A 13,478-nucleotide genomic window follows, 5' to 3' on the forward strand; every position below is an offset into this window, starting at 1 on the left:
ATTCTCCCTTGCCCCGCTCTGCCTGGGCCTTCCCTGGGCACAGAGCATCAGGCAGTGGGAGAGGATGGGGCCCCTGTGTCTCCCCTTTAGGTCGAGTCCAGCCCCGCTCTGGAGTAATCTCTTTGCCTTAGTTACCTGTGTAAGGTGTCACCTCAGAATCGCACCTGGTATCTATCACCTTGTAGTGCAAGGCCTGAGTCAGTCTGGTTTTGAGACTTGGGACCAGGGGATGCTTTGGCTGTGGGGTGGCACTGCCCCCTAGAGGTGCCTAGTGGTAATGCCCTTTCCTCCCCTACTGCCAGCCCCCAGTGACCACAGCCACACGCCAGGTTGTAGAGTTCATAAAATCTCTTCCGAGCCAGCGGGCTGCAGCCAGGGCTGCCAACAAGTCCAGAGCCATTGCCTTGCGTTCAAGTGCCTCCAAGGCTGTTGCTCTTCACAGCTTCCAGAGCCTCCCATCACACTGCCACGAGCTGCCAGAGCCCCAGGCAACCCCCTCCCTCCCAAGCCCCAGGGCCTGACCCTGGTATCTGGGGCAAGGTGCTGGGACAGAGGCAAATGTAATAATGTGTGGAAGCCCAAGTGGAGAGTCACATCTCGGTCTCAGCCAACAGACTGTCCCCTAGTCCTGAAGTCATTAGCACCATCTGAGAGCTGGGATCTGTGGAAGGCAAGACGGGTGTTCAGACCACCATTTGTTCCTGCAGTGGGGACTATCCACAGGAAGAAAGTGGCCTAGGTTTCCCACACCCATCCTCCCGGATCCCAAGCTTCTTCCAACCTGGTTCTCATCAACCCACAAGGCTCTTACCACTGGGGCACATCCAGGAACTGCTTCCCCGGGGGTGGGCGGCAGGCTCCCGCCCCCTCTCTCCTTCCTGGGTGTGACCAGGCCCTCCTGCCACCTCCTCCTCCTCTTCTCCCTCAGAAAGGAGGTCACAGATCTGCTGCTGCAGCTCCGGGCTAATGCTGTTCTCAGCCAGCACCAGGCTCCGCAAAGCTGTGGGGTAATTCTCTACCATGTCCAGCAGGGTCTGGCGTGGAAGAGCATGGAAAAGAATAGACTCAGTTAAGGTGGCTTCCTTGACTCCAGCCTGCCACCCCTTCATTTATGTCCACAGACACCTTGGCTGATTCCCCCGCACCCTTCCCTCGGCCTTCCCCAAACATGAAGATGTCTCACCTGAGCGGACTGGTTGGTGAGCCCTGTGCTCTCCAAGTCTAGGACCTCTAAGGTGCGACTGGAGGCCACAGCCACAGCCAGCATCCCTGCCACATGGTCACCTTGGGAGACAGCATGCACACACATATACTCATCTCCCAGACAGCTTCCCCAGGGCCCTAACAACCTTAGATCCCACCCCCAGGCCAGGAAACGCTGACAATTGGTAGGTAGCCAGGAGCAGAGCATTGTGATTGGTGAGTGAATGCATGAAGCAAGCCGGAAGTGGTGATGGATGATTTGATCTACCTGTTGGTCATCTATCTGGTCCTCCACACAGGTGACTCCTCTATTACCTCCCAGACACCCCCCCTCCATTTTCCCTTCCCCAGTGTGGGGGTTACCATGGCAACCGATGGTCCCAGGTTCTTAGAAGGGGAGTGGGGTGGTGAGAACCTAAGGAAGTTTTCTTGAGCCTCACCCAGGGGGTTGTAGTCCAAATTGAGGACGCGGACCTGGGAGCTGTGGGCCACAGCAATGGCAAGGCGGCTCCAGCCCTTAGGAGTGATGCCAGGGTTGGCACTCAGCGTTAACTCCTTCAGACCTGGGCAACAATGCGAGGAGAAGCCAGGATGGGAAAATGTCAGGCCCTCTTTAAGCTCCTACCCTGCCCTAGATCTCTGGGGTGTCCCTAGGGGCTGGGAGTCACCCCACCCCCACTACAGAGCTCCGGTGCCATTGGAGACCCTGCCCTCCCTGCCCACCAGAACTGGATTTCAGATTCTCCATCCTGTTCAACCCCTCCTCCTCCTCCTTCCTGAAAATACTTAAAATACGTTCTCACCCACACTGTCAGGGCTCTCCGCTCTGGGCCAGGGCCCCTGCCCTCTGCATTAGCTTTTCATCAAGGCCACACCAGCCCATGCCCTCAGCAGGGCCCTGCTCACCAGACTTGGCCCCGTCTGGGGGGAGGAGGCCACAGATGAGGTTGATGGCTTCATCACCCAGCATGCAGTCCCCCAGGTCCAGAGCCACAAGGGCAGGATGGAGGGCCAGGGCTGGGTTCAGCAAGGCCAACCCCGCATCTGTCAGGGGGCTCCCATGCAGGCTGGGGGGTGAGACCAGAGAGCAGAGGTTACGCAGTCGCCGGCCCTGCCTGTGGGGAAGAGGTGAGCCCTGGAGGAGAGGGGGGCGCTCAGGCACAGCTCTGAGGCCAGGCTTTGGGAAGGGAGAAAGGAAGTTCTAGCCTCTCTAAAGGAACACGGGTAGGTTTCCTTTCTAGGACTGGGATCCAGGATTGGCAGAGAAGGCGGTGGGGGTGGATTAGGGTTCCTCAGTGGGAGAAGGTCGGGCAGGGCTCTAGTCCAGGGCAGTGTTCCTTTTTGGGACCTGCGGGGCTCCCCCAGAGGTCAATGCGGTGACCAGGTGAGCGGTGCACCTGCCCACCAGGAAGGGGAGGGTATCCTGTCTCCTTGGGGGCGAGGCTGCGGGTGCTGATCCCGAGAAGGATGAGCTGGGAGGGCGCTGCGGAGGCGTGGGCAGCGGGAGAGGGAGGCGTGTGAGCGGGAAGAGCGGGGCCGGTGGGAAGAGGCACAGGACGGAGCGCGGAGGAAGAGGGGGCAGGGACGCGCGAAGGGACCCCCGGTGGAGGCCGCACACTCACAAGAGGGACTGGATGGAGCGGTTGGTCCGCAGCGCCTCGGCCAGCTGCTTGATGCGGCTGGGGCTGGACACGACGCCCAGGTTAAGGTTGAGCTGCGCCAGGGACGTGGCCCCGGCGAGGGCGCGGCAGATGCGGCCGAAGTCGCGGTCGCAGAGGCGGCAGCCGCGCAGGGAGAGCAGGCGCACGGCGTTGTCGCGCAGGCCGCGGCAGATGTCCCGCACCTCGGCGCCCGACAGCGGCTCCCCGGAGATCTGGATGGAGCTGGGCAGCATCGTGCCCGCGGCGGGACCTCCAGGGCCGGGGCCGGCGCCCGGGCCGCGGGCGAGGCTGGCAGGGCCGCGGGCGCGGTCGGGGCTCCGGTCGGGGCCCGGGCTGGGGGCGCGGCCGGAGCGGGCGCAGCGGCGGCGGACGAGGCGCCGGAGGCGGCGGCGGAGGCGCGGGAGGCTGTGGCGGCGGCGGCGGCGGCGGCGGCGGCGGAGGCGACGATGAGCGCCGGGGCCCGGGGCGGAGCCGGTCGGGGCGGCGGAGACGCCGAAGTCGCCCGCCGGGGCGGACCGTGCGGTCCGTGTCGGGACTGCGGGCCGGGCGCTGCTGCGCGCTTGTCCGCGTCTCTAGCGGCGGCGGCGGCCGCTAAGGGGCCTCGACTGAGGGCGCGCGGGGCGGGTCACCGCTCGGAGTCCCATCCACAGCCTCCCTTCCTCCCTCCAGCCCGGCTCCCCCACCGCGGCCGCAGGGAGAGCCCGAGGCGGGCGGCGGGCGGCGGGCGGCTGGCGGCGGGCGGCGGGCGATGGGGCTGCAGCTCCAGCTTCGGATCCGGAGCCGAAGCGGGCGGCGAGTTCCCATGGCAACGTCCGCGTCACCGCCGCTCGCCCCGCCCCTGCCCGGCCCCAGCCCGCGGCCCGCGAGGGTGCCGCGCGCCGGGCGGTGCCGAGCCGCGGGGACCTCTCTCCGGCGGCTTAGGACGCGCCCTGAGTGCGGGCCGGGCTGCAGGTAAAAATAGGTGTCAGGGCGGAGGCCTGAGACCGGCCGGGGTGGGGAGGGGATGGAGGCACGTGACAGGGAGATGTTTGAGGCTATAAACGGGTTCTTCTCCCCATTCCTAAGGACCAGACCCTGAGCTCATATTGTTCGCATTGTGGCCAAAAATATATATCACTGAGACGCATTTCAAGGTTTAGTGCTAAAATGGCCAAATGGTCAAAAACAATTGCCAGCTGCTGTGAGTTTTTAGGAGCAACCGCAGAGGGGGGTGTGTGACCAGAGAGGAAGAGAGGGAGGAGGAGGGAAGAAACGCTGACTCCTCTAGGGTTTGTGTGTGTCCAGGTTACTCAGAACCAAGCTTTGCCCCATGAGCCAGACCAAAGGAAGTGGACCATCTCAGCTCATGCAATGTTCTTCTATTGAAAATGTCTCTCCCTTTTTTGTGCTAATCCACTTTTTTTTCCCCCACTTAGGGTTCCCATGGTTGAAGCCATTGGAGAGGGGTGTGGCTCTCAAAAGCCCTCCCATTCTGAATTCCCACAGTTTATAACAACAGCGTGGGTCACATTGTCTTGTGTGACTCAGCAGCTCAAACTGTCCTCAGACTGCCTCAGTTCGCCTCGCCAGACTGAAAGGTCATTGACACGAAAGACTAACTTTCTGGCTTAATACCCTTTGCAATAGCTTTACTTCATAGATTGCCAAATGGGGAGAGGAGATAAAGTGCCGTGGCTGAGAACACACAGGTGATCCACCGGAACCAAACACGGCAATAATGAGTGACGTTCATTTCCACCTCGCGGGGGTGGGAAGCAAGGGAGACCTCACCTCCCATGCGGAATTTAAGGAGCACCGAAAGAAACTCAGTAACCAAGATGAGTAATATTTTAATGCAGCCCTAGCTGGTTTGGCTCAGTGGATAGAGCATCAGCCTATGGATTGAATGGTCCCAGGTTCGATTCTGGTCAAGGGCACATACCTGGGTTGTAAGCTTGATCCCCAGCGGTGTGTGTGTGTGTGTGTGGGGGGGGGCCGCACATGCAGGAGGCAGCTGATCTATGATTCTCTCATCATTGATGTTTCTATCTCTCCCTCTCCCTTCCTCTTTAAAATTAATAAAAAACATTTTTAAAATAAATGCAAAAAATCCATGATGGCCAAAACTGGATTGGTTCAGTGGGTAGAGCATCGGCCTGTGGACTGAAGGGTCCCAGGTTCGATTCCAGTCAAGGGCATGTACCTTGGTTGCAGACACATCCCCAGTAGGGGGTGTGTAGGAGGCAGCTGATTGATGTTTCTCTCTCATCGATGTTTCTAACTCTCTGTCCCTCTCCCTTCCTCTCTGTAAAAAATCAATAAAATATATATTTTAAAAATCCATGATGAACAAAATGTCAAGATTGAAACTAAAGATAATGTGTTAGTCTTATGACCCTGTTGCTATTGTGCAGTGGAACAGTGGTTACCAGCTAGCCCAGGGCTCCCAGGCCTCAGGCCCCCCCAGGTGATGTGCACAGGTGGCTGGCAGCACTGCCTTGCGACGGAGTTGTAGAGCTTCAATTAGCTTTTTACCGTTGGTTCACAATAAGTGAATATTTTCTAGGTGAACTTAGGGGTAACATTTTCCCCTTATATTTGTTTCCATATGATTCTTCACAGCATTGCAATTTATAAAGAACTTTAGTACATATTTAATTTAATTTAATTTTTTTTTTGTGGTGGTGTTACCCCCATTTTAGAAAGAAAGAAACTAGGCCTCCGGTGAAGTTCCTAGCCCAGCAGTACCAAGCTGGCCAGGGAGGGAGCTGGGATTCGGGCCACCAGTGACCCAGATCCAAACCTGAGCTGCCTCGGCAGGTTGCTTCCTACTCTACCCAACCCTCTGCTTCCGCCTTCTCAGCTCTGTGCTCTCATGCCTGTCTCTGCCATTTTCCCAGGGGGGTGTGGATGTGATTGTGTGTGTACAGTGACATGTGTGTCTGCTTGTGTGAGTGTGTACACATATGTGGGTGTGCACGTGTGTGTTCAGAGTATGAGGACATGTGACACAGAACAGAAAATGTGGGAAAGAGGGCTGCGGATGCTGCGGTGAGGCAGAGTGCCCCTCTAACTTACTTGGACTCAGGAGCGCCTGTGGAGAGCTAGCACAGCCCTGAGAGCTGAGTGCACTTGACCTCCTCCTCCATCCCCAGGAACTGTTGCCAGGGTCAGCGGCAGGCCACCGCCCCTTTTGTTGAACAGTATGCCATTGTATATATACACCGTATTTTGTCACACATTCACCCGCTGATGAACAGCTAGGTTGCTTCCATATATTGCTATTGTAAATACTGAAGTGAACATAGGGGTGCATATATCTTATCAAATTAATGTTTTTATTTTCTTTAGATAAATACTTAGAAGTGGAATTGCTGGGTCATATGCTAGTTCTGTTTTTAGTTTAAAAAAATACATTTTATTGATTTTTTACAGAGAGGAAGAGAGAGGGATAGTAACATCTATCAGCTGCTTCCTGCACGCCCCCTACTGGGGATGTGCCAGTAACCAAGGTACATGCCCTTGACCGGATGGAACCTGGGACCTTTCAGTCCCACAGGCCAACGCTCTATCCACTGGGCCAAACCAGTGTCAGCCCTCTTAAATATATTTTTATTGATTTCAGAGAGGAAGGTAGAGGAAGAGAGAGGTAGAAACATCAGTGATGAGAATCATTGATCAGCTGCCTCTTCCAAATCTGGGCATGTGCCCTGACTGGGAATCGAACTGTGACTTCCTGGTTCATAGGTCAACACTCAACCACTGAGCCATGCCAGTCGTGGTCTCCGTGTGGTTTTGATTTACATTTCCATGATGGTTTGTTCTATCCACTGAGCTACCCTGGCCAGGGCTGGGATTGCTTTCTTAATCTCTCCTTCCACTCATTTGTTATTAGTGTATAGAAACATGATGGATTTCTGTATATTAATTTTGTAACCTACTACTTTACAGAATTCATTTATTAATTCCATTACTTTTTTTGGTGAGTTTTTTAGGGTTTTCTATAATTGTATCATGCCATCTACAAATAGTGACAGTTTTACTTATTCCTTTCCGATCTGGATGTCTTTTATTTCTTTTTCTTGTCTGATTGCTGTGGTTGGGATTGCCAGTAAGCATATTTAATAATAGCAGTTAGAGGGGGCATCCTTGTCTTGTTCCTGATATTAGAGGAAAGCTTTTAGCTTCTCACCATTGAGTATAATATGCCTTTTATTATGTTGAAATAAGTTCCTTTTATACCCATTTTGTTGAGAGTTTTTATCATAAACGCTTGTTGAATTTTGTTAACCGATGCCACCTCAAAAAGTTCAATTAAAAAATTGCATCTGGCAATGAAAAGGTCATCTTTGACTGCTCAAGGACTTCCAGTAAGAGAGAGGGGCGTGACCTTGACCACAGTGGTTTAATGGGGAGTGGGCGTTGAGGAAGGGGGGGGGGCGGGGAGAGGGAGAAAACGGATCTCAGGCAGCCGGAGGGTGGTGAGTCCGTGCCCTTCCCTTAGAGGAGACATGCTCTTTACAAAGGGCGGCAGTCATCTTTCCTGAAGTCCTGCTGTAAACCTCCTGCTGGCAGTGTGGGTGTTGGGACAACAGAAATTCTTTTTCCACCTATGCATGTGTGTATGTACTGCCTTTTTGTTCCAGAAAGGACTCCATTGGGCTCGGGTTCTGGTCTGCCATGGACCACCAGACTCAGCCTCCCGTACTGTGTTTCGTGCTGTAGAGGACGACACAGGTCTGTACGTGAATTGCCAGTTTCCAAAGCTGACGTAGGCTGTCAGAGCACAAAGGCAAGGGGGGTTGGAACGGGGACACTCAGACACCATCTTTCCTCCTGGGGGAGCATAATTCAGCAGGTGCAATCCTTAGGGCTCAGCTGCTCCCGCAGATGGCCTGATAGCCAGCTCAAAATCTGCCCCAGCCTTAGGTCGCTGGCAAGCCTCACAAGTGTGGGTTAATGCTATGTCCTGGTTGTACGGGCCTCTCCCCTCCTGCTGCACCAGTCCCCAGTGAGGGTCCCTGACAAGCTGAGACCCCATTCCCCAGGTATGCCTCACTGTGCCACTCTTTTTTTTTTTTTTCATCTGTGACTCCAGATAGGATCCAAAGAGGAGTTTTACCATCTCTTCTCTGGGTTTTATGGAGACTGTTTACCCTTCTGTGCTAGCCTCTTAAGGCACTGCGTCAACCTTAAAAGGGCACAGTAAAGGGCTCACTGTGCCTCTTTCTTTTCTTTCTTTTTTTAAAATATATTTTATTGATTTTTCACAGAGAGGAAGAGAGAGGGATAGAGAGTTAGAAACATTGATGAGAGAGAATCATCGATTAGCTGCCTCTTGCACACCCCCTACTGGGGATGTGCCCGCAACCAAGGTACATGCCCTTGCCCAGAATCGAACCAGGGACCTTTCAGTCCATAGGCCGACGCTCTATCCACTGAGCCAAACCGGTCCCGGCATCTCTTTCTTTTTTAATTTAAAAAGTTATTTACTTTTATTCAATTTATTTAAACTAAAAACAACCCATCCATTTCTTCTACTCCCCCACTTCCCCTGCAACCACCAGGCTGTGCAGACCACCACTGTGTCCGGCTGCAGCACTTTGTGGCCTTGATGTCCCAGGACTCCTATTTTACCTCAGCTGTCCTGTCTGGAGTGCTGGGGGTCTGAGAATGCTGTGTCACCTCAGCAGGCCCCAGGGACTTCCAGATTTATAGCCAAGAAGCCCCCTTTCTTCAAAGGTCTGTTGAGACTTTAGCTTTGCGTTAAAGTTGATGCTCAACCACCGAGTAGTTGTTTTTAAGAGTAACCAGCATTCTTGAAGAGGAAGGACAGAACTCGTGAAGAGAGTGTGTTCCTCTGGCTTCAGTATAACTTGGGCAAAGCCAAGTTTGGCTTCAAATGTGGGCCAACCCAGGAAAATTATTCCTACACCATGGCCCAGGTGTATAAGGGCCTTATAACGACATGGGGTTGAGCCTGGAAGTTTCTGTCCAATTGTCATCGCTCCACTGGTGTCCCAGACTCAGGCTGGGTGCACTGCTCCACCTAATGGTTCTTGTGTTTGAGGCCGCCCTGCTGCTCCGTGGGCAGCTGTCCTCTGCACCCAGGGTCGGGCTCCATATTCAATCACTGGCTTCGGGGTAGTCTGGGCTGTCCTACCTTCATCCCGACTGTCCCACCTTCCATCCTGAGGGTATAAATGAGGGAACGTGTGACATTACCGCCACTGACAGAACAGCAGAGAGCACAGGAAGTGGGGTGGCAGGGAGGGCCACTGGAAGGGTGCTGTAGTCCCAGACCTCAATCAGTATTTTAATTACCAAGTCTATATTTAACAAGACAATGTGGGAGAAATAGAGGAAGGAAGGGGTGGGCGGTGAGAGGGCCTCAGAGGCGCTGACCCACTTTCTGCACTGGCTGCAGAGCCCTGCAGTCCTGGCCGGGTGCCTGGCCTTGTGCTCTTCAGAAGCCCCAACAGGCGTCGAAGGAGGTGCTTAAGCGGCCACAGCTCTGGCAGCTGCAGACCCCACCAGAGAAGTGCCTTCAGTTCTGTCCTTGAGTCTTCCTCCACTCTGCAGCAGGGCTAAGGGGGGCTGGCCAAGGGTTTCGGTGGGGTCAGTGTGACTGCAGGATCACCTCGACAGCCTTGACTGTAGTGTTGAGCACCCTGGCTGGAGGCCTCGCATCAGGGAGCACAGCGGGGATGTCTCTGGGGACCCTCTGCATGGGTGGGATGTTGGGGCCCTCCAGTGTGTCCAGGATCCCTGAGAGGAGGAGGAGGAGGATGGAATGTGAGCAAGAGCTAGCTGGATCCTGCACTAGGCAGCTGTGCTTCCCTCCCCCACACCCGGGCCTCCTGTCACTTACCCTCTACCACCTTGTGGTAGGCAAAGTGCAGATAGAGCAGGAAGAGCATGTGCAGGGCAGCGAGGGTGCCACAGAGGAGCAGCCGCTGTGTGGGGCCCACAGTCCGTGACACCAGCACTGCCACCTAGGGCAACAGGAACATAGCTTAGAGCAGTGGTGGCCAACCGGTGGTCCGTGAGGTCCGCAGGCTGGTGACCGCTGGCTTAGAGGGCCTGGCTCCAGTGAGCAGTGTGGAGAAGATACTCCTCCCAGATCAGAACCCTCTTCGGGCCCTTCCCCCCACTGAGAGCCTCTTATGAGCTTTCCCCAGCTCCCCGGGAGGACAGCCCCACCCTGGAAATCTGCCCAGCTTACCATACGCAGGGTGGACAGCCCGCCCACCAGCAGCCAGAAGAGGTAGAAGAGGGCATGCAGGTGGATGTTGTAGGTGACGAGCAGGACAATGCAGTGCCCGAAGAGGCCGTAGCCCTAGAAGGAAGGTGGAGAGGAAAACCTCTCAGGGGGGCTGGCCTTTGGACCCTCATGGGGACCCTGAGAAAGAAATGGTCCCCGGCCAGCTCATCCCATTCCAGGCCGTGGAGCCCCAGGACAGGTGCACACCAGGGCCTGGTTAGTGTTATAAGGTCACCCTTGCCCACCACCACGCCGGACTCCTTACCAGCAGTGCCAGCATCTGGAGCATGGTGATCTGGGCGTTGCACAGGTAGGCGAGGAAGTAGATGAAGGAGGAGACACCCAGCCAATAGCCAAAGCAGGTGCCAATGGCTGTGCCCATCAGGGTGCCCTCCCGCTGTAGGGTGAAGGCTCTGCTTAGTCCTGGGAGGCCTCTGGTCTCAGCCTTACCCAGGGCTATCCGCAGGGCTGCTAACTCACTACAACGTTTCCTCCTTGGGCAGCTCAGCTCAGCCACCCCCCAAGGCCTGTCCTGCTTACGATAATGGTGTCAGACGTCTTCATCCCGTGGAGGAGAATGGCAACCAGCGTGAAGACCAGCATGAGAGGGCCATAGAGCTCACCAGCGATTTTCTGTTAAAACACCAACTCATTCAGGCTGGAGGGCACAACGGCTCTTCTGTTTATTCCTTCCTAGGTTTGGCCTGGTGACCCCACCCTCTGCCCCAGGGCCTCCCCTGGCTCTTCCAGTCATGCTCCCCTCCATTCACCTGGGGGAAGTTGACCATCTTGATGGGGATCATGGACTCCAGGAGCCTGGGAGAGGAGAGAGGAGAGCAGAGGCAGCGCTTATGAGGTTCTGGAGGGCCTGAATCTTATTCATCTAACTCCAGGGAACATGCTAGATGGTAAAGGGAGAAGAGGGTAGTAAAGACGGACAGGGAATGAGGAAATCACTTCTTTGCCTGAAAAATGCTCCCAGGAAGGACCACCCCTGATGCCGTGCTGACTGATGCAGCAGCAACATGGAGAGCTCAGGGAGCCCAGCTGGGCCTTGCAGAGGGTTTGAGAGTTTGCCTGTCTGAACTGCTTTCCTTTAAAAGGCAAACTCTGAGAGTCCCAGATTTCCAAACAGTGATGGTGAAGCACTGGGAAAGGTTCTGAAGGTGGCACTTGAGGGGACCAGTGTGCTTCCTGCCTCTCTTCTGATTGTCATTCCTCCAGGCACTGCTGAGTACCTTCTAGGAATGTACAATATTTGAAGTGGTTGGGATGAAATTCCAGGCAGAAGGAATACAAGTCATTCTATCCTTAAGTGGTTAGCTCCCAATACCACCTTGGAATGTGACTAGACTTTACTCTCCTGGGAAACCCACCCTGTCCCCCCTCTAGCCTGCTCCGGGTCAGATGTCCCCCGTGTGCCCCTTCACAGCAAATGAGTGCTGTGCTGTAACTGCGCTCCCGGGCCAGGCTCCCAGGTGTCTTCCCCGCTAACTCAGACACAACCAGTAGAGGATGCAGAGAAAAAAGCTTAGTAAGTACTTGCTGAGTGTACTGGGCATTTGCTAAGTATTGGTTAAAGGATCAACAAAGAACCAAACCAAGATTAATTCCAGTTCTTGAAAACTCAGTCAACAACTATGTACTGATATTCTGGTGCAGAGACTGTTCTGGTGCTGGGAATAAATGATAAGCAAAACAGAGCCTGCTTTTGAGGAGGTCTCTGAGGAGACAGACACAAGAAAAGAAGTACAGACTGCTTAAATAAACAAGGCACACGGCCTGCCGGCAGTGAGTTTGGTGTTTGGTAAGTGTTATCTGTTAGAGGGAGGAACAGGCCTCCATGGGGGCACCAGGAAGGGACCAGCTGGGCACAGGGTGAGGAATGAGAAACAAAGGAAGCGACATCTGAGCTAGGTTCCGAGGGAAGGTGAGTGGTTTACTGGATGGAAAAGAGGAGGAGGTGGTGTGAACACCATATCCTGTTCCGGGACTGGTGAGAGGGATGGTGCAGCAGGAATACAGATGTGACCATGAGGGCTGGTGGTGTCAGGAAGAGGGGGCTCTAAGGGCTTGGTCTCCGGCTGTAGTTTAGATGTGAGAAGGGCAGCTTCTGCCAGGAGAAGGATCCTCACCTGCTTCGCACCTGGGCAGGCTCCACATCAAAGTAGGGTCTCAGGATGTCGATGTTGGCATACAAGCTGAAGGCCCTCGAGGCTTGCCTCTTCCCTGCCTGCCACATCTGAAGGAAGGAAGACAAGGGTGGGGTGGATGGGTATTGTCAGACTGTTGGCTCTAAGCCCTCTTGGTATTTTCTGTTGGGTTTCTACATGGTTCTGTGCCAGAACCTGGGGCCTCCTAGGTGTACTTTCCATCCTAGGGCCAGGGATCGTCTTTCTTACCTGGTCAGCCACCTGCCGGCTCAGCTGTCCCTTAAAGCCCTTCATGCCCAGGAATTCCCCATCCTCCTCTTCAGCAGCGGCTGCATCAGCGTCTACTTCTTCTTCCCGTAGGCGCTGGTGCAGCTCGCCCATGTCCTCGAAGCTGGAGCCTGAGGTATCGTCCATGTTCTCCATGTCAATCACGGCTGAGCCCCCACCCTGTGAAGACAATAAGCTCCTAGAGTGCAGGGCCTTTCTGCTCCATCCATTACGTCCCTCTTTGTTCATCCCAGGACTTGGGGCTTTGTTCTTCCACTACCGAGGAGTTGGCCTGGAATCACCACAGATCAGGCCATTCTCTTGCACTCCTTCCTTCTCAGAACCTTGGTTCTCTCTCTCTTCTAGCCTGAGGAACCGACTATTCCCTGCCTCCCATACAAGTTTTTCTCCTACCTTCCCTATCAAAGCCCAAAGGACTGCAAAAGTGCCCCCTTCCTTTGTCTTTCCCAACTCCAAACAAGACTGTGCACAGTGTGGTTCTAGCTTGCACTACTCCCCATGACCCCGACCGATCTCCTCACTTGTCTCGAAAGAAAGCGTGTGGGGCCAAAGACCCGAGGCCTCTGGCTGGAGTACATGTCCTGTCTGCCCTTTCAGGTCAGCACTAGTCGTGAACACGAAGACCCAAAGGAGAGGAAAAGTGCTGCAAATGGAGCGGACTTCTAAGGCCCGGGGGAGAGTCCGCACGACACTTCTGACCACTGCCGCCCGTAGGGCTGCTGGCAGCCGGAGCCTTGAGGCCATTACCTGGATGTTTTCTTCGAACCCTCCCCATTCCGGGCCAGTCCCATTTCGGGAGCCGCCGGCCGGCGTCGCCGTAGTTGCCATGTCCCTCGAGGGCTCCCGTCGCTGAATCCCGCGCTACTCCCCGCGCGGAGGGCGAGGGGGAGAGACGTGGGCCTGAGAGGAGGAAAGGTACAGGGGTGAGAG

At 55.1% G+C, this 13,478-nt stretch overlaps 2 protein-coding genes and 1 long non-coding RNA gene across 6 annotated transcripts; 1 reads left to right on the forward strand and 2 right to left on the reverse strand.

Moving 5' to 3' along the window:
* Window positions 1-29: 29 nt before the first annotated feature.
* Window positions 30-3,227, reverse strand: LRRC73 (leucine rich repeat containing 73). 2 transcript variants are annotated; one of them, XM_084889792.1, is made up of 6 exons: window positions 2,826-3,227; window positions 2,110-2,270; window positions 1,644-1,766; window positions 1,184-1,284; window positions 812-1,034; window positions 30-661 (listed from the first exon to the last, which is right to left on the reverse strand). In XM_084889792.1, exons 1-6 carry the CDS (start codon window positions 3,095-3,097, stop codon window positions 591-593), a joined length of 951 nt encoding a protein of 316 aa, XP_084745918.1. In that variant the 5' UTR covers window positions 3,098-3,227; the 3' UTR covers window positions 30-590. The 2 variants fall into 2 exon arrangements, with proteins under 2 accessions (XP_084745918.1, XP_084745919.1); XM_084889793.1 differs by lacking the exon at window positions 1,644-1,766.
* A 484-nt stretch (window positions 3,228-3,711) lies between these two features.
* On the forward strand, window positions 3,712-10,720 carry LOC311625370. Its single transcript, XR_014795487.1, has 3 exons — window positions 3,712-3,815; window positions 7,490-7,580; window positions 10,611-10,720. It is a non-coding gene; the product is annotated as an uncharacterized lncRNA (long non-coding RNA).
* YIPF3 (Yip1 domain family member 3) lies at window positions 9,158-13,454 on the reverse strand. Of its 3 annotated transcripts, XM_084889549.1 has the most exons (9): window positions 13,296-13,454; window positions 12,510-12,707; window positions 12,243-12,349; window positions 10,878-10,923; window positions 10,648-10,740; window positions 10,373-10,504; window positions 10,069-10,182; window positions 9,715-9,838; window positions 9,158-9,611 (listed from the first exon to the last, which is right to left on the reverse strand). In XM_084889549.1, the coding sequence occupies exons 1-9, from the start codon at window positions 13,374-13,376 to the stop codon at window positions 9,463-9,465; spliced, it is 1,044 nt and encodes a 347-aa protein (XP_084745675.1). In that variant the 5' UTR covers window positions 13,377-13,454; the 3' UTR covers window positions 9,158-9,462. The 3 variants fall into 3 exon arrangements, with proteins under 3 accessions (XP_084745675.1, XP_084745676.1, XP_084745677.1); XM_084889550.1 differs by lacking the exon at window positions 10,069-10,182; XM_084889551.1 differs by lacking the exon at window positions 9,715-9,838 and having other exon boundaries at window positions 9,342-9,611.
* Window positions 13,455-13,478: the final 24 nt, after the last annotated feature.

The sequence above is a fragment of the Pipistrellus hanaki genome (assembly GCF_964339955.1).
Source record: "Pipistrellus hanaki genome assembly, chromosome: 7".
NCBI classification, from domain to species: Eukaryota; Metazoa; Chordata; class Mammalia; order Chiroptera; family Vespertilionidae; genus Pipistrellus; species Pipistrellus hanaki.